General features: G+C 50.8%; 8 protein-coding genes across 8 annotated transcripts; 3 read left to right on the forward strand and 5 right to left on the reverse strand.

Annotated features, from left to right (window-relative positions):
* Positions 1–2,019: 2,019 nt before the first annotated feature.
* JN550_004291 (uncharacterized protein) lies at positions 2,020–3,868 on the reverse strand (the record flags this gene model as incomplete). The annotated part of the gene is made up of 7 exons (XM_049315791.1): positions 2,020–2,165; positions 2,296–2,573; positions 2,645–3,026; positions 3,096–3,329; positions 3,393–3,448; positions 3,502–3,618; positions 3,672–3,868. 7 exons carry the CDS (start codon positions 3,866–3,868, stop codon positions 2,020–2,022), a joined length of 1,410 nt encoding a protein of 469 aa, XP_049173829.1.
* A 910-nt stretch (positions 3,869–4,778) lies between these two features.
* Positions 4,779–5,752, forward strand: JN550_004292 (uncharacterized protein; the record flags this gene model as incomplete). Its single annotated transcript, XM_049315792.1, has 3 exons — positions 4,779–4,899; positions 4,966–5,460; positions 5,517–5,752. The coding sequence occupies 3 exons, from the start codon at positions 4,779–4,781 to the stop codon at positions 5,750–5,752; spliced, it is 852 nt and encodes a 283-aa protein (XP_049173830.1).
* A 786-nt stretch (positions 5,753–6,538) lies between these two features.
* On the reverse strand, positions 6,539–7,455 carry JN550_004293 (uncharacterized protein; the record flags this gene model as incomplete). The annotated part of the gene is made up of 2 exons (XM_049315793.1): positions 6,539–7,316; positions 7,373–7,455. 2 exons carry the CDS (start codon positions 7,453–7,455, stop codon positions 6,539–6,541), a joined length of 861 nt encoding a protein of 286 aa, XP_049173831.1.
* Positions 7,456–8,124: 669 nt separating this feature from the next.
* Positions 8,125–8,660, forward strand: JN550_004294 (uncharacterized protein; the record flags this gene model as incomplete). Its single annotated transcript, XM_049315794.1, has 2 exons — positions 8,125–8,541; positions 8,595–8,660. The coding sequence occupies 2 exons, from the start codon at positions 8,125–8,127 to the stop codon at positions 8,658–8,660; spliced, it is 483 nt and encodes a 160-aa protein (XP_049173832.1).
* Positions 8,661–8,807: 147 nt separating this feature from the next.
* On the reverse strand, positions 8,808–11,016 carry JN550_004295 (uncharacterized protein; the record flags this gene model as incomplete). The annotated part of the gene is made up of 8 exons (XM_049315795.1): positions 8,808–8,941; positions 8,988–9,084; positions 9,150–9,712; positions 9,759–9,957; positions 10,010–10,063; positions 10,132–10,730; positions 10,782–10,822; positions 10,907–11,016. The coding sequence occupies 8 exons, from the start codon at positions 11,014–11,016 to the stop codon at positions 8,808–8,810; spliced, it is 1,797 nt and encodes a 598-aa protein (XP_049173833.1).
* A 751-nt stretch (positions 11,017–11,767) lies between these two features.
* JN550_004296 (uncharacterized protein) lies at positions 11,768–13,783 on the forward strand (the record flags this gene model as incomplete). Its single annotated transcript, XM_049315796.1, has 5 exons — positions 11,768–12,251; positions 12,302–12,697; positions 12,752–13,030; positions 13,100–13,234; positions 13,287–13,783. 5 exons carry the CDS (start codon positions 11,768–11,770, stop codon positions 13,781–13,783), a joined length of 1,791 nt encoding a protein of 596 aa, XP_049173834.1.
* A 750-nt stretch (positions 13,784–14,533) lies between these two features.
* On the reverse strand, positions 14,534–15,486 carry JN550_004297 (uncharacterized protein; the record flags this gene model as incomplete). The annotated part of the gene is made up of 3 exons (XM_049315797.1): positions 14,534–14,916; positions 14,972–15,153; positions 15,203–15,486. 3 exons carry the CDS (start codon positions 15,484–15,486, stop codon positions 14,534–14,536), a joined length of 849 nt encoding a protein of 282 aa, XP_049173835.1.
* A 2,416-nt stretch (positions 15,487–17,902) lies between these two features.
* Positions 17,903–19,436, reverse strand: JN550_004298 (uncharacterized protein; the record flags this gene model as incomplete). Its single annotated transcript, XM_049315798.1, has 3 exons — positions 17,903–19,056; positions 19,133–19,312; positions 19,430–19,436. The coding sequence occupies 3 exons, from the start codon at positions 19,434–19,436 to the stop codon at positions 17,903–17,905; spliced, it is 1,341 nt and encodes a 446-aa protein (XP_049173836.1).
* Positions 19,437–20,914: the final 1,478 nt, after the last annotated feature.

The raw sequence follows: 20,914 nt of genomic DNA on the forward strand, positions 1-20,914 counted from the left end.
TTATGCCAATTTCTTCACATCCGACCAAGACTATAATCACCGCTTACCCACAAGGGCTTCGCAGTATCTTATTCCAGCATAGAAACGACTTGGCGGTGAGTAATTATGTGTCTTCGAAGTTGTTCCCATAGGAAGACATTTAGTAGACGGCGTGACAATTTCAATATTGCTGTTATAGGTGCTATTCAATTCGATAGATTATTGCACCTTCTACAGTTACAAGCTAGTGAGGGAGGACCATTTTGACAATGGTTTCCCACATAATCAACAATCAGAGCTGAATCGAGTAAGCTATTGTCCATTGTCTATTGTCGAATATCGCTCATGGCTAGATTGTAAATTGTCCCTAGTTGGATATCGCTGGTACAAACTCGACTTTTTAATCCAACGATCTAAGGACATAAGAATCTATTCTAACAAAAGCAATCTTTCCAAGTATCAACTTTTACCTGGAATTCAACTTTGGATCCAAAATTCATTCAACAGCCAACGTTAACCAAAAAGGCTCACCACAGTGATTGCAGCGCACGAACTTCCCACAAACCCCTTTTCTTTCATACTCGTGCTGTTGTTTCCTCAGATATATCTACTGTATCAGGTCATGTTGAGTTATCTTGCACGAAATGAATTTCTCCCATCGCTCGGGCGAGACGCTTGGATCATCCGATCTTATGCTAGGATTTGATGTTGGCGGGCGCTTCCTCGGCGCGCCCTCAGAGATTGATGATGACGACGACGTACGCCACCTCGACAATGTTCATTGGGAGCTGCTAAGGCACCAAGACTTCGTGCGGCACGCCTTCACAGGGAATGCCATACACAGTGACATCTGGTGGAGGATCGTGTCCTCGGGTCGATTGACCCCGAGTCTTGAGAGATTCTCATGCGGATTCTACCTCGTGTTCCGTGTGGAATTCTGGGGGAGGGGGGGTGTGGTCCCTCTGGCACCAGCAAGACATTCGTTTTCATTACTCTGACCGGTGTGTCCGTATTCACGGCACAGCGGGTTCTGGCCGTCTCGCATTCCAACCCTGCGGTCGGCAAGTGGCGCCCAAGGTACGACGTGAACTCGCGCACTGCAGAATGTCAATGATAAGAAAGCACCAGCTTGAGGCCGACGTCACGGCAATGATACTTTAGGCGAAAACCACACGTTGGGTCCATTCGACGGTGCGACCACCTGCCGAGTAACGAACAAATACTGTGTGGTGGTGCCTCAAGGCACCCGCATGCAGTATCTCACTGGAGCGTGAGGCAATCATGCTCGCTGGAAAAGTCCCACCAGCAACAAGACACCCAAGTCCTGCGTATGAACGAGCTACTCGAGGAAAGTTTTGAAACGTTGAAGGCCAAAGAGAAGTACGAACCTCGCCAAGGGTCTCCAAAACATTTGCAAAGTATATGAGAGTCCAGGCCGACTGTCAAGAGGATTGTGAGGTCAAGTATAACCAGAAGTCCAAACGTATGGTTCAATTCATGAAGAGACTGAATCTTGCCCCCTTTCAAGGAGAAGGGACAAGATGGGGATTATATAGAGGACACTGTTCGGTGTCTCACCGGACCTTCTGTAAACCTAATGCACTGCCGTGACACCGACATCATCTGCTCCAGATTGATAGAGCTCAGAAGCCAAGTAGTCGCACCGTCGATCGGTCCTCGAATGCCATTCTCGTCGACGAGACTAGTTAGATCCCACTAATTTGTGCTGGCAACATTTGGCACGAACAATTCCTATCCTTTTTGGGGAAGTGAACAGCAGCTCGGCGTTACGTGCATGACCGAACAGCCAGGGATTTGCGACAGCATCAAAAATTAGGAAGGAAGGAGGAAGGTCGCAAGGTTTGCTGCAGCTCGAGGTGAAGCAGTAGGGTCAATATGCAAGCTTGCATGGGTACATTGAGCGGAGGAGTTTCAAGTTGTAATTTTCAAAATGATAGTCTATCGTATCCTCATACATAAGTGAGCTTAATACAGCGTCTCGGGTAAGTGTCCTTGAGAATCCGTTCCCTACTTATGTACTTAGTGACGCTGTGGGTACTTTCTCAAAAGTATATAAAGTGCGAGATAGGCCGCCACACCAGTAAAGCAGAGTCCTGAGATTACACCAAAGCCCATAAGATACTTCGGTGCGCTGCTGGAGGGGAAAAGATAGGCTCCGTAAATTTCTGGGGCATCACGAGTTAGCATGTTCCTAATCTGTGCCGCTTGTAAGGCGTAATGGCTCTACCCTGAGACAGGGCCAGGCCTTTGCGGACCAAACGAATGTCAGAAAGTTAAGAAATGATTTCGACTCACGCGCAAGGTTGCCCATTGCATTTACAAAGGCCAGACTAATTCCACGGACTTCTGCAGGCATGGCTGCAAAGGTAGAGGATGCGTATGCGAGCGAGAGACCGTTGGATGCCCACAGACCAGACGCCATGATGACCAGGAGGGCGTATCGGGCGTGAAAGTCATACACCACACAAATAATGATTGAACAGACCATGGCTACCGTCATGGTACATCCAAGGACAAAGCCTCTCCAGGCGGAATAAACGTCCATGAAGTAGACCACGATGGCGGTGACAAAGCTATCTCAAGTTAGCAATCACACTAACCAGATTCCACGCTATATTACTGCAACAGGGATTGAAGAACTTACAATGCAGCCACATAAATGGGAATTGTCATATACTGAGCCACCGTAGTGCTGTACCCGAGTCCATTGACCAGTGTGGGATAGAAGTAGGACAAAGTCGAAGACCCAACAACAGCCATGTAGCCAACAACGAATAGCCAAACTCGCCAATTCGTAAGAGCCTGCTTGAGGGCTTGGAGGTGGGACAGGCGAGGGGCATCTTCGGTTTCAACACGTGCAGATCTTGCCAGGAGTCGCTTGATAGCGAGTTCGCGCTCTGGTTCGGTGAGTCGCTTCGTGTTTGCCGGGAAATCCATGAGCAGAAAGGATGCGATGATCGACCAGACTGCGGTAGCAGCGCCCTCCACAATGAACAGCCATCGCCATCCTGCCAGTCCATGAGACCCTGGAGAAATGGTCAGTCGATGTCACCACTACGAATCCCATTCCACAATGTTTCACAGCAATAACATACCATGGAGTCCACTAGTGATAGCGCCGGCAATGAGTCCGCCGAATGCACCGGAAAGAATGGCGGCGGAAATATAGACACCAAATCTCCGTGCCTGCTCTTCTGGCTTATACCAACTCGAAAGCAGCAGAAGCATACCGGGCGCAAAGCCAGCTTCGAGAAGACCGACAACAACTCTCAATCCGACAAGGGCTTCATAAGTTTGAATAAACGCCATTCCAATTGTCACACATCCCCCTAGTGGTTTCGTGTCAGCAAACTTTTGTTCATTTGTTACACGGGAGATCGGTATTGACTAACACAAGAACATGATGGCGGGTAGGAAGATCGAGGGTTTCGTTCGAGCTAGGATCATGCTACAATATGTTAACACCACCGCAAACCCAGCGTTGCTTTCTGAGAAACTTACTTGGAAGGCACCTCCCAGACAACGTAACCAACGAAGAAGACAATGAGCGCCACGGAGTATCGTCCTGAGTCGAGGCCAAGATCGTGTTCCATACCCGCGATCTTCGCGTTGCCAATACTATTCGCGTTCAGTTAGATGCTAAACTCGTAGGGATTTGCCGGTTTGTTTACTTGGTTCTGTCCATGTAACTGAGAAGATACATCAACCACATGGCTGGGAGGATATAGAGATCAATCTTTCGAACCAGCTTCCGCTCCTCCTCCGTGTCGGGCACGTAGGAGTCAATGAGCGCCTCCTGATGCTTCACATCGTCGGCCAGCTCGGGGCCCATGACCTCACGGTGCTCGCCGTGATATTTGTTCTCCATGTCAGAAACTGACGTGAAAATGATGAGCTGTGAGAGGAGGCAAATTTGAGGAGTGAGTTCGTGGCTGCAGGGCTGGAATGACTTCTGTGACCCAGAGCGTCGGGTTCAGCGTCTTTATAACAGTGGGCATCCGTGAGACTCAAAGCCTTGTATTCCCTTCTACCCCAGATGTTGCCTAAGTCACCGGTTCTCAGCCCTTTGGCATTGAACAAGACCAAGGTCCAAATTCGTTCCCGCGCCATTCCCCAGTGTCCGGACCAAGGATGTAGTTTTCTCCACGATCGGGGTAGTTAGCGCCCTCCACACTGGGGCTCCGCGTCAGACCATCAAATCAGGCGATCAATCAAGCTGATGTACTGACTCGATGCTGCGACAGGGACATTAGAGTTGCAACGAGACGGGGGTTGCCCAATGGCATACGAGCAACAATTGGGGCTCCATGTTCACAAAAGCCGGCCTGCCGGCACAGGCCAATTGTCACCGCGTCTCGAGGCAGCCTGCCTTGGTATGCAAGCTGCCGGGCCGGGTTGAGATGAAATGACCGCGAATCGAGGTACACTTGGGGTGGAACAGGGGCCCCAGGACTCATACCCCAAAACTTGTGGAAATGACGTTGCGAGACTTGCCTCGCAACTCAACGCGTGCCCGCACGCGTCCCCGTGCCGGGTTCAATACTCCCCACAACAGCCAACCCGGGTGCGGGTAATGGAGGACTTATAGCATAGTCGCCAAAATGTTGCCCGAGACGAACCTATCGATAAGAGCCCAGAGATCTTTAAAAAGGGCAAGAAGCTGTATTGACTTGCTTCTTGTTCCGCCCAGGTGCATTCCCTAATAATTGTAACGTTCATTGAGAGACTGCTAAGCTCCTCCCACCTCGTCCTCCATACTCCTACACCACCGACACACAATGACTCCCTCATCGGAAGGCTCGGCCGCGGGTTCTGCCCCCGCTGTGAACAACTACCCCTCTACTCTACCCGGGCCTGGCCACAACTGGCAGATCTCCTTGGAAGGAAAGGTGATTGCGAGTGAGTCACGCCATACGACATTGCGAACACATTGAACAGACAGCCTCTAACACCATCGTTTCCAAGTTACCGGCGCAAACCAGGGTATCGGCTTGGGTCTTGCAGAAGTTTGTCTGGCCAACTCTGCCTCGAAAGTCTTCTCGCTCGATATTAGCCAGCCCGGTGACGACTTCGCCGCCCTATCGAAGAGATATCCCGGGAAGCTTGAATACGTCAACACCGACGTTACCAGCGAAGAGTCCGTCAAGAATGCGATCGACCAAGTTGCTTCCCGGGGTGGCAGATTCGACGGCATGATTGCCAATGCCGGCGCAACAAAGCACCAGCCTGCCCTCGACTTCACCCTTGAGCAATTCGAGAGGTTATATAAACTGAACGTCACCGGCAGCTGGCTGTGCGCCACGTACGCGGCACGCAAATTCATCGAGCTGAAAACCAAGGGATCAATTGTCTTCACTGCCTCCATGACTTCCTACCGGCCCAACCGCGCAGCACCCTCCGCGCCCTATGGTGGAACCAAGGCTGCTGTCAGGAATATGACCCACACCTTGGCTATGGAATGTAAGGAGCAACCCCAGAGATTCATCACGGCCCCCCTGACTGACTCGTAAAATTAGGGTCGCAATATGGCATCCGAGTCAACAGTATCTCACCCGGTTTCGTCAAGACCGCCCTGACATACTACGTGGAAACCAGTCCCGATTGGGATACGAAGATGAAGTACTACGGTGGTATGCCGCGACTGGCGCTGCCACAAGAATTGGGTGGCGCATACGTTTACTTGTTGTCCGACACTGCAACTTACACAACCGGCATTGATATTCCCATAGCCGGTGTTGTCGGTGCTTGGTAGTGCAGGTCGCTTCGAAGTTACGAGTAATAGATATTAGACAGCGTTTGATCCCAAATACGAATGTAAAATTGTACCCAGCTCAGATTTTGAAAATAACTTGTGTTTCAATAATACTCCTCGGCGAATAGCAAGGTCCGTTATTGGTTTTGGTTGGAACAAGTTGGAGATACTGGGTTAATGGTGACTTAGACAAGACGGGGCAGGAAACCGCATAATTGAGTGGATTCTGATAGCAAAAGAATGGTTACGCCTTGGCAATCAAAGTGAAAAACCGCAGCGTTCGCCGTTGTGTGAATATAAGCAGATGTATTTAGATATCAATACTCCCGTTTTAAGTGACATCGCCGGGGATGGCGGCTATCTCTTCTTCTGTTCTTCATCGCCTCAAAGCAAATCTTGTCGTGGTTCCAATAAAACACTGATCTCTCATCGCAAAAGTATAGACGGAGTTTGCGAAGGATTCTAGCAGGCCCCTTCGAACCATCTCGAATTATTGCGTCTCAATGTTGTATTGCCAAATTTTGATACTTTGCTACTAAGAATCTAGTATACTCTGGCCAGTCAATCACTCGAGATCTCGTTATGTCCTGATGTTCCGCGACCATAACACGTTTTTTATGGTCTGGCAGTGGAGAAAAATCTAGGTTTGCTTAATTCATGGGTAATAACAGACACGCAGCTAGATAGTCATCTGAACCCAATCGATTCCAATTTATCTACTACAGGTATCCAAATCTATTTACTACAGGTATCATTGTTATTCAGTTGAGGGATCTTAAAAGAAACCTACGCCTTTCCTGTGGAACCTGTGATATCCATCTGCCACTCCATGAGCTTCTGGATCTCTTTTGTGCCCTCTTCCATAAGCGTCGTCAGACTTGTCGTGGGGGCTTTCTGCTTCAAGTATGCAAGATAATCATCCAATACCAGCTTATTCACGTTTATCTTGCTGCAGCCACCTTGCACGCACTTCTGCATTACATCGTTTGGGAAGTCGTTGGTACCGTGAAGCACGATCCGCACCCGGCCGTTGGCTTTTTGACGAATCATCGCCAGACGATCATATTCTAAAACAGGACCTCGGGTGCCATACTCTCCGTGCACATTGCCAAAAGCGGGTGCCAAGAAGTCAATGCCGGTGGCGATGAAATCTTCCACTTGGTCTTCCGTGGTCAGGGCACCCTCTAGGTCTGCTGTATCTGCGATGCCATCTTCGCCTCCCTCGATGCGCCCAGGCTCGGCTTCGGTGCAGATCTTGTGCTCGTTGCAGAGAGCCACCAGCTCTTTCGTTTTGGCCAAATTCTCCTCCATCTCATAGTGGCTCATGTCCACCATGATCGAGTCGAAAGGCAGATTGGCGGCAGCATGGCGGATGAGTTTCTCGTCTTGTGCGTGGTCGAGATGAATCGAGACAGGGACAGTTGCTTCGCGAGCAGCCTTCGCGGCAGCATGGATAAGAAGCCCGTCGCTGTAGGTAATGGCCCAGGGGAATACTTGCAGTATCAATGGTGCGCGTTTCGCTTCGGCGGCACGAATGCAACCGAGGATACACTCGATGTTGTAGCTAGGAATCCAGGAGTGAGTTGAGTTATCACAGCATTCTGGGGTGAGGGAACCTACGCGATAGGAGCTACAACACCGTAGCCTCCTTTCTCCGCGGCTGTGAGGATTTGGTATGTCTTGTTGTCTTTCTTCCACTCCATTGTATCTACGGTGTGTTGAGAAGGCTTGCTGAGATTGGCTAGAGGATATGGGACGAATGTAGATGGCAATGAAAAACCGAGTCTGTGTTGTAAGTCGGGTGATGGCCCCGAGTAAGAACTGGCTGAAGACTGACTGACTTCTTCGGCTCAAGTCAGACAAATTTGGGAGGCCTTCCTGCACAGGGTCCGCGGTCGGTAAGTTTTGAGATCTCGTGATACTTCAAAAGGACATTGAGCAGTAAAAGATTTGCTAGGCATTACGCGCGATGCCACATGGAAACCTCGACTCAAACTTGCTTCGCGAGGTTCGTGAGGGGCCATAGTAAGTTAGTGGGGTGAATTGGAGTATCCTAGCAAGTCTCCACACTCCCCGCATGAGCCTTGACGGGCCCTCGTCTCGGGGTCGAACCTGGGGAATTGCCAATAAGCGACTTGTATCATGCCTGCGGTATCAGGCAAGGGTGGCTGTCCGTTCGGATCATATTGTTCAAGAGGGTTCACGATGCGCGGCTGCACCGGCCTGCGCGTGGCTTCTGGAGTTGTAAAATAACTTGCATGTGGCGCCACCGTGAGGACTCTTAAACAGACCTGTGTTTTATTCCTCCCAAGCTTTACCCATCAACCAGCAATTGCCATACAACGCGCCAATTGCTCAAGATTCTACTAGCTATGTCTGCCGGAAAACAACTCAGAATTGCTGTTGGTGGTGATGATGCTGGCTTCGATTATAAAGCTACTCTGTCAAAAGACCTCTCGTCGGACCCGAGAGTGAGCGAGGTTATCGACGTTGGCCCAAAAGCCTCCAGTGACAAAACTGCCTATCCTCACTTCGCAATCGCCGCAGCTGAGCTCGTTGCCCGGGGGGAGGCTGACCGCGCGCTTCTCATTTGCGGCACCGGGCTGGGCGTAGCCATCAGCGCTAACAAAGTTCAGGGTGTGAGAGCTGTCACCGCCCATGACAGTTTCAGCGTCGAGCGAGCTGTATTGTCAAACGACTCCCAGGTATTATGTTTGGGGCAGCGTGTTATTGGAATCGAGCTGGCGAGGAGGTTGGTGAAAGAATGGTTGGGATACACTTTTGATCCAGTAAGCGCCCTTTGAACCCTTCGTAAAGCAATCTCATGCTAATCCCTGACAAGAAATCTGCGTCGGCCGCAAAGGTACAAGCCATAAACGATTACGACTTGAAGGCTGTGAAAGTATAGAGTGTGACATATCAAAAGGGTTGGCGTGGTGGCACGGCAAAGTTGAAGAGGCAGTGGGCTGAAGAAGCAGATAATGGCAATTCATTGGGTATCAAAGTCACAAGAATATGTGTAATGTATAATGAGAAGCCGCCCGTGGAGTGCTGGTCAGCCGACCTTTGCCCATTCTGCCCTCAGGTCATTTCTCAAAGTTTCCATAGGCCAACCGGTTCTTGCTTCGCAAGCATTGATGAGAGAAATTATAGCGTTACGCTTCACTTCATCTTGTACACAGAGTCCAGCTTTGACAGTTAGCATGGCTCGGAAGCGGGGAGTGACTGTACAAACCTCCAAAAAGGCATTGCGCCGACAGGATCTGGCTACCTTCGTCTTTCAATTCAGTAGCTATACCGCAGATTGTGGCGACAGCATCAGATAGTGTCCTCTGCACAGGGGGGGTTAGCCTTGGCAATATAACGTAGCACTCATCGCAGCGTGGTGGAGACTTACTTGAGTCTTCAGGTACCCGTCAAATCCCGAAACGGCCGGACGATGAAGCGTAATGAGAATGCAGGCGAAACTGTAGACCTGTAGGGCGACTGCAAACTGCGGTGGGTGTATCCACAGCGGCTGGAACACACTGTTTGGGTTAGTTGCGGCTGTTGGTAACGGCTGAAACTTGGGGCCAAGGTAGGACTTCCAGCGCTCCAACTCCGACATCAGAGCTTCACCGACGCGGGCTCGTTTCGCGGTCGTCTCGGGCTCAGTCGGTGATGGCTCCAATTTCGAGCAGTAGTTGACCGTCTGTGAGAGAAGGTATACGGCACGATCGGCTAGTTCATCCTGTCGTAACTCCGGGTAGTCCTTCACGGGTCGCCAGAAACTGAAGCAGCGCCTTCTTTCGCGAAACGCGGCCCATATGTCTTGGCGAAGCCAAGCCCACCAGACTGACTGTCTTAGGCCTTTTGATGCACCATTGACATCTTGTGATCGTTGTATCCAGAATACACCTTTCAAATGCCTCTTCCAGTTGCTATCCGAGGAATCAAGCATTTCATAAGTGGAGATAACCACTACTTCAAGTCAGCATGAACCAGCCCCTACGGACAAACTACTCACAAGCCGTTCCAAGAAGCTCCTCCGAGTGCGTATAGGAGTTATACTGCAAAGCACTAGATATGTAGTGCAGCGTTTCGTAATAGTATTGCACTGCCAAACTGGAGTCTACCTCGGAGGTAGCACCCATGTTAGCTTGCACAATAGCGCTGTGGCGTGCAGTCAACGCGAGGATGGCCTTCATGAGGCCGACATTTCGTAACTATCCGTGTTAGTGTATATGCTTTCTGGGGTTTAGAGGGTCATCTACTTACTGCTAGTCTAATGGCGTAAGTACCGAAATGCTTGTAAGGGTCAAATAGATCGAGCTGTTGGACGCGTCTCGAGTCAGTGCCTCTGTGCTAGTGTGCCATAAGGCTGATTGTGGCGCACTTACCCACAAGCTAGCTCTTTCAGCGAAAGTGCGGAACAGAAGTGCTTCCTGATTCGTAAGAACAATGTCCCGATCAAGCGACCATGCGTGTCTCTCTGAAGCTGCTGCAGCCGGGGTCGTTGGAATCAAGTGGGCACCTTGAACAGGCTGATTCTCGGTGCCAATGGTTCGAGGTTCTGCATAACCAGAATTGGACACCGAGTCTTCCGGCGCAGGACTTGGAGCCAAGGAAAACCCAGCATCTGCCTGGGCCGCGTCCGTTGCCAGCAAGTCCAGCCACCGATTTGATGCCATATCAGTTGTTAGCAGCTCCGAGGCCACAGTATCTGGCGAGTATGCATATTGATACGCCTCAGCTAAGGTCATTGCTGGAGCTGGTTGTGGAGCTTCCACAGGAGAAGGATACAGATTGTGCGGACTTGGCCCAGTAGTACTAGACATCGAATGTCGCGGAACTTCAGGTATGGTGGCAGGCACAACGACCTCTCTCTTGGCATGACGGCTGAAAGTAGGCGAGCCTTGACTCTGAGGTGCCGGGGCAGCTGGCCCATCTGCGTAGATGCAGTCCCGGCTCGATATTGAGCAGGGCCCGCATACGGGTTCTAACGGCCATGTAAGTCTTGATGACCGGGATTCAAAATAACTTCACGTACGCTGTTCATCACATTTTTTGTGTCGTTTCCGGCAAGTTAAACTAGAAGCACGTGTCAGTCCGGGGGCTATGATACCAGACGGACGCAGCCAGCAGGTCTACGCCACGTGGGCAGGCTGGACTTACCATCCAGTCTTGGTCCGTAACCCTCTTGACCGCGATTTGCGAACCCTCTTCGGCCTCGGTGGCTGCGATTCCGCGAGACTGCCGTGGCTCGGCGCCTCGCTGGGCTCCATGCTCGGACGACGCTCATCGGCCGATGGGGTCTGGGGAAAAGATGGGGCACGACGTGTCGATCCGGTAACCTAGCATCCGGGGGCCTGGGAACCATGGGACAGGACACGGGGCAATTGGACTGAAACAGGGCTGAGAATGAAGCAAAAAAGGAACGTGAACTTCGTCTCGAGGCCACCGAGTGATTTCTGCGAGGAAAAGATGGAGTTGGTTGCTCACCCCCAATCTCCGCCCGTTTCCTAACCCTCATACTCCACATCCGCACAGACAATCCCCGCAGACGCCTACCAGGATATGGGGTGTTTTTGGAGAAATTGCACGAGTCGTGCGCGAGACGGGCACCTCCTGGGCCTCTCGTCAGCACGTCGCATTAGCCGGTCGCCCGGGATGGCTGCAGCTAAGAAACTCTAATCTCAGAACGGCAGTCATGGGGAAATCATCGTGATCTCGACTCGTCTGGAGCGTCGGAATGTCCCAAAGCAGCATCTTAGCATAGAGGCCTGGTGGTTCGCCTACGCGCGTGGAGTCGCGGGATCATTTTGGGGGCGCTGAGGGTCCTGAGGACTCGAGACGATGGAACATATTGACGACGAGATGAGGCACACCGTAGACCCAACTTACGATGTCGTGTTCCGGGCCGGGTCACGATAGGCTTCAAATAAGGTCTTCTGGCCCAGTGCCACTGTGGAAGATGGCGCTTCAATCCCTCGTTGTCAAACATACTGCTGCTCAACATAGACCTAGGCGCTGAAGATGTCTGACAAGCATTTCTTCCCAGAGACTGCAGCCAACACACTTGTCCCCCGCTATTTGAGGGCACTGACGGCTGCGAACCCTCACCTATCTCTGATAGAGTCGGAGAGGGTCGTATACTCTACTCACCATGACCCGAGCACAGTATCAGTGATCAGTGGCGGAGGCTCTGGCCATGAGCCAGGCTGGTCTGGCTTCGTGGGCGAAGGTGCATTGTCGGCAGTAGCTTGTGGTGATATATTTGCGTCTCCAAGTACGAAGCAAGTCCTGGCAGCGATGAAAGCTGCACCCTCCACCGAAGGGACGCTGCTCATGATCACAAACTACACGGGCGATAAGCTGCACTTCGGACTGGCTGCTGAAAGGGCCAAGGCCGAGGGATTGTCCAAGAAAGTGGCTGTGATCCCTCTCACAGACGATGTGTCGCTTGGGAGGAGCAAATCCAGCGTTGTGGGCAGACGAGGCTTGCCAGGACATGTCATCCGTAAGTCTGTTTTTCGAGCCACTCCCTACTTTCTACTAACACAAAGGAAGCCATGAAAATCGTCGGTGCCGCTGCTGCGAACAAATACAGTTTCGAGCGATGCGTGGACCTTGCAAAGGCCGTGAATTCCCAAGTCGTTTCGATCGGCTCCGCCCTCGACCATTGCCATGTTCCCGGCCGTCAAAAGCACGAGAGTTTGCCTGCAGATGTTGTTGTCGTTGGCGCTGGCATTCACAATGAGCCTGGCGCGCAACGTCTTACACCATTCCCGCCTGTGGAAGACCTCATTAGCTATTGCTTGAAGCTTCTATGCGACCAGAACGATTCAGAAAGAGCCTTTGTGGAGTTCAACGCAGGAGACGAAGTTGTACTGTTGGTCAACAATTATGGGGGCCTTTCGAATCTAGAGCTGGGGGCTCTGACAGATGAGGCCATCACTCAATTAGGTTGGTGATATAATCATACCGCAGGATGATACATATTGGCTGACAGATATACAGGCTCCAAATGGAACATTAACCCAACCAGAATCCTCTCTGGTCACTTTGAGACATCACTCAACGCACCTGGATTCTCTATATCTCTCTGCAACTTAACACTAGCTTCCCAAGAGTCTTCGACCAAAGTAGCTGAGCTACTCGACCTACTTGACTCGCGAACAAGTGCTGTCCATTGGCCTAACATCTCAGCCCCCATAAAGCAGAACAACTCTTCTCCCACGTCAATAGAGACAAATGGAACTGACAGGCCGAAGTTCTTAGCAGAGGATGACATTAAAGGTAAGCCGGGGCGCCCTTTTTCCTTTTTTTTTTCTTTCGGTGTTTGTAATCTTTCTAACCAAAATCTAGCCGATCCGAATCTGCTAGACGCCATCATTCGTGCTGGCTGTAAGGCGGCCATCGCAGCCGAGCCGGATTTGACGAACTGGGATATGGTGATGGGCGACGGCGACTGCGGTGAAGCAGTCCAAGGCGTATCTGAAGGTATGTCAACCATCGCGCTGCCTCGAACCTTCTTACTGAACCTTTTCTTCAGCTATCATCAAGAATTTGGACAGCGGTATCGCCAAGAAAGGGTCTATTTTGGAATTCCTGTTCTCAACAACAGACGCTGTAGACGACATGGGCGGCAGTCTCGGAGCTATCCTGGGAATTCTGCTCTCAGCATTCACGTCGTCTTTGCAAGAACTGGTGAAAACCAAAGGCTCGCCGCCAGACTCATCCACGTATGCCCAAGCACTTGCGCAGGCGCTTACGATTCTGAAGAAATACACTGGCGCCCGTGAAGGTGACCGAACTGTCATGGATGTCCTGCTGCCCTTTTCTGACGCGTTTGCCGAGACCAGTGACTTCCACGCTGCTGTACAAGTGGCGAAGGAAAAGGCGGAGGGAACGCGTTATCTAAAGGCCAAGTTCGGACGTGCTTCATATGTCGCGGAAGCCCAAGGACAGGAGCTTCCAGATCCTGGTGCATGGGCTTTCTACGAATGGCTGAAGGGGATGTCGAGGGCAATTAAACTGTTCAATTCATGAGATAAAAGCATGTTGCCTCCGAAGTTTATCATCAGATTAGCGGCACCTTAATATAATCACGTTACACTGTGATCCAAGCCTAACGGTATGCTTGGTACGAAGATTGGTAGCAAATATATGCCTAAGCAAGGTGTCAATAATCTGTATGTTCAGAGTACGGGTCGATCAAGCCAAGACATGACTGACAGTTGTTTATGTGGTTGTTATGTAAACCTGTTACCCGGTGCTGGTGATAATCTAGTGATATAGCCCATCCCACAGAAGCATTGTGCCTGAGGAGCCCCATTGTAGTTGAGGATCACAAACGGACTGTGGATTATGATATCGTGTAGGGTGGCGCTATCAAAATGGATGGCTTGAGAGCTTGATTGGGGGGAGGAACAGTGAGGAGACCATTGTCGATAGTGCCAGAGTTAAGTAGGATGAAAGCCTATAGAAACAGAGACAGACGTTCTCGACTCCACCCTGCTATTAATTCCTAACTTCTAAATCATAAGGATATCTTATTCTACTTTTCTACTCCTAGCACTATATTCATGTCAACTAACTATTCAAGGAGTGGACCTGAAATAGTTCATGTTTTTCTGTGAATCAATCGACTCGCTCTTGCCTTTGCCGTTGTGACTGTTACCATTCAAGATAGGTGCCAAAGAATCGGGCCCACGAACACACCAGTTAGTCAGCCACTTGAAATAATACACGCTGTATACTACCAGTCGAAATGATATTATATCATATGTGCTATTGCAACTACGCGTAATCCGTGCTCCTAATTACGTCCTGCCAGTCTTGGAGTAATTTGAGTGTTGAAGTGCATTTATCCTTCATATCGTCATAAACATCTAGCCCAAGAGGCAGCCTAAAGGGGACTTCCCTTCCGTTAGCAACACCCTCTTCGCGTACCATATCTATGATGATATCCACCAGCTTTCGAGGGTCTCCTGGCTGCGTCTGGTTCTGCTCCTTCAGACGAGTTAGTAAGCCCTCGGAGAGTTCCAAGTAATCTGGAATAGCTGAAGCAATGGATTTCAGGTTTTCTTGCGAAAGAAGGTTGGTACGAAATCTCCCAGGCTCAACCAGTAACGTCCTGATACCCAGATCACAGGTCTCTTTATGTACCGCCTCGGCAAGACCTAGACAAATATATTTAGTGAAATACGGGTGATGCGGCAGCGGGCGGATAAATACCCTCAAGAGCAAACTTCGAACTTGCATATGCTCCGACACCTGGATGGCCTATCCAACCTGATAGTGAGCCGATAAATACCAGCATGCCATGATGTTGTTCTCGGAAGTAAGGCAAAACTGATTTGGTGACCTTGATTGTACCAAAAAGGTTTGTGTTGAACTGCTCCAAGAACTGCTCACAACTGTCTAACTGTAAGTGACGGTTCATCGGATAAGTGACAGCACACTTACTCAAGATCTTCGATTGTCCCAGCTGCGATGTACGCTGCATTGTTTACCAAGACATCGATCCGACCATACAACGAAACAGCTTTGGCGATGACGGCATCAATGTTGCCCTGGGTATCCGTGATATCGAGCTGCAGGGCGTCAGCACCTGTATCTTTGAGATGCTCTATCTTGCGTCGATTTCGAGCCGTGGCGATGATTTTGTCGCCTCTGGCAATAATCTTGTGAACGAAATGCTCGCCGAAGCCAGAAGAGCAGCCAGTGATTAACCACGTGAGTTGGGCCATTGGTATGATAGGAATGCAAAACCTCATGTACCAGATATGTGTTAAAATGTATTTGCAAGGAGAAGCTTGAAGAAATTTAGCTCGGCTGAGGTTGAAGGCATGGCCTTTATATACAGATCGCCGAACAAGACAGCTCTAGCACAGCTGCAACACTGAGTCATAAAGTCATGTCAGCCTCCTTGGAGATGAAAGAAAGACAGGCCTGACATATCGACCGTACTTTTGTTACCCAATCTTGAGGCGGAATTCTCAAGGCACAGCAACGAAAAGTCCGCTCTGTCCGCTCACGTGCCAATGTCAGCTAGAACGAGGTCCGCTGAGCCCCACATCCACTGTTTAGTTTGGTCATATCCCGACTTAGCCTTTGAGAGGTCAGCATTAACAAGCATTTTTTGCGAAAGTCATATAGATGGGAACACTATGACATATTCCGTGGTATCCGGTGATTGTGGATTCTCCGTCCTGTTCTTGCAAGGTCCGGATGCCTTGAAGTCTAATGATGCCGCGGAACTGGGAAGTCACTAATCGCCGCAGCGAACCTTCTTGCCCACCAAGTGACTTGAAATCTACTGGCCGTACAAAGCACCCATAGACTAAATCGGCGTCTGCGGCTAGATTTGAGGGCTTGGTCCGAGACTTTAAGTTGCTGCCCATAGTCTTTCCGCTAAATAGCAATTGTAGTTCGGCGCTGCTCGTTTGTCTATAGAGAAACCATCCACCCAGGCACGCCAGACCAACTTTGACCCCTTCTCTCGGGAGGGGGAAAACACGCTTCTTGAAGTATACAGAGTCGATTTTTGGACCCCAGAAAAAATGAGAAAAGCTTAAAGCAGCAAGAAGTCGAGCAACAAAAAACATACAACACCGGGTATTCGCTGGTGGTTACTTACCCACCTACTAATCCAGCTCTCCAAGAGATACCTTTGAGGTAAACGGTGTCCGAAAACAAACAACTAGTGTTCCAAAAATGGAGACCTCACATCTCACTTCACCCCGGTCGCCAGGATCGCTCAGCCAGCCCAGCGGCTGCCCACGACTTCGGCGATATCCAGTCCAAGTTAAGTGATCTACAATATCGCTTTGCGGTGCGAGGACTGTTGGAGGAGGATCAGACTCAATAAATACGTGCGTAGGCCGCAGAGAGTCGCTGAAGTCGTCATTAGCAAAGGACAGGCAAAACTCGTAGATGCGGTGGCGGAACTTAGCGGGAAGAAGGAAGAGCAGAGAGTTGACTTGCTTCTGCCGCCAGACAACAGCGGCCTCAGTCATTCTGGTGGCATGCAAAGTGTGTTGACGCTGCGACACGGGGATGCGTGTGCAAGGTGAGGCTCCAGGACGCGCCAACGTCTGCTGGGCCGCAGAGGGGCACACTCCTTGATTTGTTACCTTCACTTCCAAAGTTATCCAACCATACGCGTTTAACAGACGCTTTGTTTTGCCATTTGGACCATATTTCCATTATCGTTTATGACCCCTCAGATTGATCGCCTTCGCTCTTTCTGATTAGCAGAACATTTATGTCAATGTTTTTCGTTTTCCCGGGGCTACCGCCCGAGCTTCGCAGAGCGATATGGCGTCACGCTCTACCAGAGCGAGGCTCGACCTTACGCCCTTACCGAATGGGTTGTTGGCAAGCTCGACGGTGTATAGAATCAGACTTGTACGAATACAACTCGTATGTTTCTAAGTAGAATCTCATATTGGAGTTCCGTATCGAACTTCTCTAAGTAGTCCGGTTGCTAATGTATCTATAAAACAGCGGACGGAAACCCGAGTTTTCTAGAACCTACGGAGGTATTTGAGAAATTTCCGCATTGTTCTTGATGGTGTACTCAGCGTGTATCCTTCAGATCTTGGAATATGACCTCGGAGTCAACACAAGTGTTGGGAATTCTCGAGTAGGAGGCTGGTGTAAGTCTTCTTCAAAAAATGCTTGAGAATGGCTGCTTAGTGCCTCTGCATAATCTCGAGAACTTCGAGTTACAGTTCGATCGTGTTGATCAATCACATACCACTAGAGTGAAGCTGGTCATGGACAGGATAGTTAAGACATAGACGACATGAATGTAATTTGATTTACTAAGCTTTAGCCAACAAACGAGCCGTCCTTGGTAAGACGAATGAAGGAGATGCGATGAATCACATTTCCAGGGAAGCTGAATACTGCATCCAACCGTTTTTCGTACTGAACGTACGGTATACTGCTGTGGTGCGTATCTATTCACTTGGCTGACGCCCAACGCTATCTGACCATGTGCACGAACGCTCGAGCTGTCATCTCTTCGGCCGTAAATTGATTGGCCAACATCAATTCCATTAACTCCGAATCTATGCATCAATGCAATCTATGGAATAAAAATACAGTCATATCCTACATGGACTAGAGCATCTCTGGATGTGCGATGCATCATGTGCTCTATGCAAAAGCACCGACCAGAGCCATCAGAGCTGCACCGCCTATCACTGCCAAAAACGCGTGCATTCTGGTTCGGCCTTTGAGGGTCTTGTAGCTCTTCTCTGTCAGGAAGTCTTCTGCGAGCAACTGTACCAAGCCAGCAAACAGTAGCAGCCCACTAGAGATTGCGTTCATGAAACCAACCATGAGCAAACCAGTCTGACTCATGGGGTCGTACATGTTGTGTACAATCAAGCCAATGACCTGCCCGAAAGGTGTTGTCATGCCATATGCGAGAACCATGAGCCAGGGCCGGATGGAGTGTTTGGGGAACTGGATAGCAGCGATGCGGGAGCCTAGGGCCAACCCTTCGAACGTCTGGTGGAAGGCGATCGCAATCAGAAAGACAACGAAGGGCGGGCCCGTGGCGACCGAAACAGCCATGCCAATGAAGATGCTGTGGAACAGGATGCCTGCCTCTAGCAGCAGACATTGGATCATGAGCCTTTTCTGTTCTTCCGGATTAGGAATACCGGAAGCAGTCGATCCCAAAGGTGCCTGCGCAGCAGAACCTGCCAACGGCCGCGCATCATCCTCGGCAGATGGGTCCAATTCATCGAGATCAAAGTCTAGATCATCATCATCCTCATCGCCGTTCTTCCTAATCAATGGATTGCCGCTCGCGGGAGGCACCGAGCTGGGCGAGGACTCCGGAAGAGGGGAGACACCGGCCATGAGACCCTCCCTGTCGCCCAGGTCTTGCAGAGGAATATCTGCTGGTCTGTGGCTTGGCGCACGTTTGGCCGCAAGGCTCCGTGCATTACCTGCGCCGTCAGGGCGAGAATGCCCGTGGTGGCCCTGCTCGGTCCCGTCATCCGAGTCCCAAGCATGCGCGTGGTTGTGGGAATGGCCAGCACCCCTTGTTGTGAGATATGACTCCAAAGCGACGACCACTAATGCAGACACCATAGCAACAAGGCCCGGCATCGGCCGGTATCCCTGGCTGAAGACATACGGCAAGCACGGATCGTTCAACGACGTGAATGCGGTCGGCAGGAGGTGGACGAAGGCCGTGGCTAGCAGCACTCCGGTGCCGAAGTGTTGGCTGAGGAAGACTATTCGATTCGATCGGCGGCTCTGCGATGCTCGGCGCGAAAACAGTGGGAAACCACAAGCTGAAGCGTTGGAGTCAGATTAGTCTACCCAAGGCCAGAGGACACGGCAGTGGCGGGACGGGGGCAATCCACGTACCCAAGGTGCTCAAAGTCAGGATCAAGACGACGGCAAATACGTGCAGCGGCGTGTCGTATGCGCCCCTTTCTCTGCTTCCGCAGGCGGGTCTCTCACCCGGGGTGTCTGCACCCTGCCGGCGCGCGAGCTCGGCAAGCAGGACATCGGTCGATACCGAGGACCAAGAGGACCCCGAAGGTTCTGAGAGACAGAGGGGAGAGTGTCAGCGGGGCTCGCAATAGTCGTTGGCATCAATTGGGCGGCATCTCTTTCAATGCGACACTTTCTTCGTCTGCTCAGGCTGCAAGGGTCACGTACCATCCATGTCGAAGTGGTGTCAACGGAGAGCGCAGCACACCTCGTATGACATACACATTGCACGTGGAATTGGCTACAAGTCGGCCATTGTTCTATCCGCTTCCGGGCCCAGGAGATGTGCTGCTGCTGTGCATTGGCGTAATTGGTGTAGTCCCCTCTTAGAAGAGGTATGGATGTACCAAAACGTCGGCTCCCTTTGGAAGCTTGCTGGTTGCAGACACGACGACCTCAATGACGACGCATAATCCTCGGCTCAACCTACAGGACAGGTAGTCTGGCTGCCAGACGTACTGCCTGGATAGACGGGGTAACTTAGACGGGGTCGACGGGGTAGCTTGACTTCAGTTACTTAGCGCTAAAGGGAGCTATGACCCCCCCAATACCGACCCAAACGTTGTTACCTTGATAACTGAAACCGACCTTTACGGAGTACTATGTGACTGATCCCCTATCTAACCCACATACCTAGGAGGTAACAGCTTTCGCAATGCTGGCAGGCCAAGCGTGCATGTTTCATACCCACATTACGGCTTGAGTGGTGTGGCTGTTCTGTTTTCTCAACCTCCGTTCAGCTGCCGAGACATCCCGCTCCAAATCCATCAAAGCAAGGCGCTGGGCTAGTCTTTCTTTGGACCGCAGCTTGGCTGAGACATCCCAGATTCCGCACTGCCATGTCACCTTATAGAGATACCCTCAAGGTGACATTGGAGGCATGAGGAATAGCTGATTTCAGTTTGAGCTTGCGTCATCAACATACCGCGACCCTGGACGCCAGGCTCGATATTTAAGAAAATGCAACCTGGAGATGGCTGACCAAGACATATGGTGCCCATCAGGGCAGTCTTGTTTGCATTAGCTCGGTAGCAAGAATTGTCCGGTTGGTTGACCATCACAAGGGCCCCGTGGCTGTTGCGAACAGGTACAAGCATCTTTTCACATGCCAGTGGCGCGGCTGCCTTGGGCACCTAACTGAGACACAAAAGATTCATGTTGCCACTGACAATGAGATAACCAATCTACCTCTGAACCCCATGCTCCTTCGCAAAGTGCACATAGTCAAGTGTCCATCACGCAGTTACAAGTCTAGGAAGCATTCTCGAAGGTCGCGGGCTGTGGGCACTACCTATTGGAGCATTCCAATGGTACGGAGTAGTAGAGTTTAGCTATAGCGGGGCTCCAACGATGGATCCCTCTGATAAAGCTATCTATCGGTTTAGCGAGACGGCAAACCGCCGGAACTCCATTGTCACCATGCGCGGTAACCTATGGAATGTTCTGTGTGGGCTTATAGTCCTGTAGCCAACACTGTTACATCAAACTCGAGCACATCAGAGACTGGCGAATGGCGAGCGCTCCGGCTTGCGGCTTACGAATTGCTCCTTGTCATCAGTTTCCATGTCCTCAAGTTGTGTCTTTCTACCACCATATGACGATAGCACAAGACTCGCCGCACCATGCATGTAGCGTCGTATTGCTTACGCTCCC

The sequence above is a fragment of the Neoarthrinium moseri genome (assembly GCF_022829205.1).
Source record: "Neoarthrinium moseri strain CBS 164.80 chromosome Unknown scaffold11_Wmoseri_CBS_16480, whole genome shotgun sequence".
Lineage (NCBI taxonomy): Eukaryota > Fungi > Ascomycota > Sordariomycetes > Amphisphaeriales > Apiosporaceae > Neoarthrinium > Neoarthrinium moseri.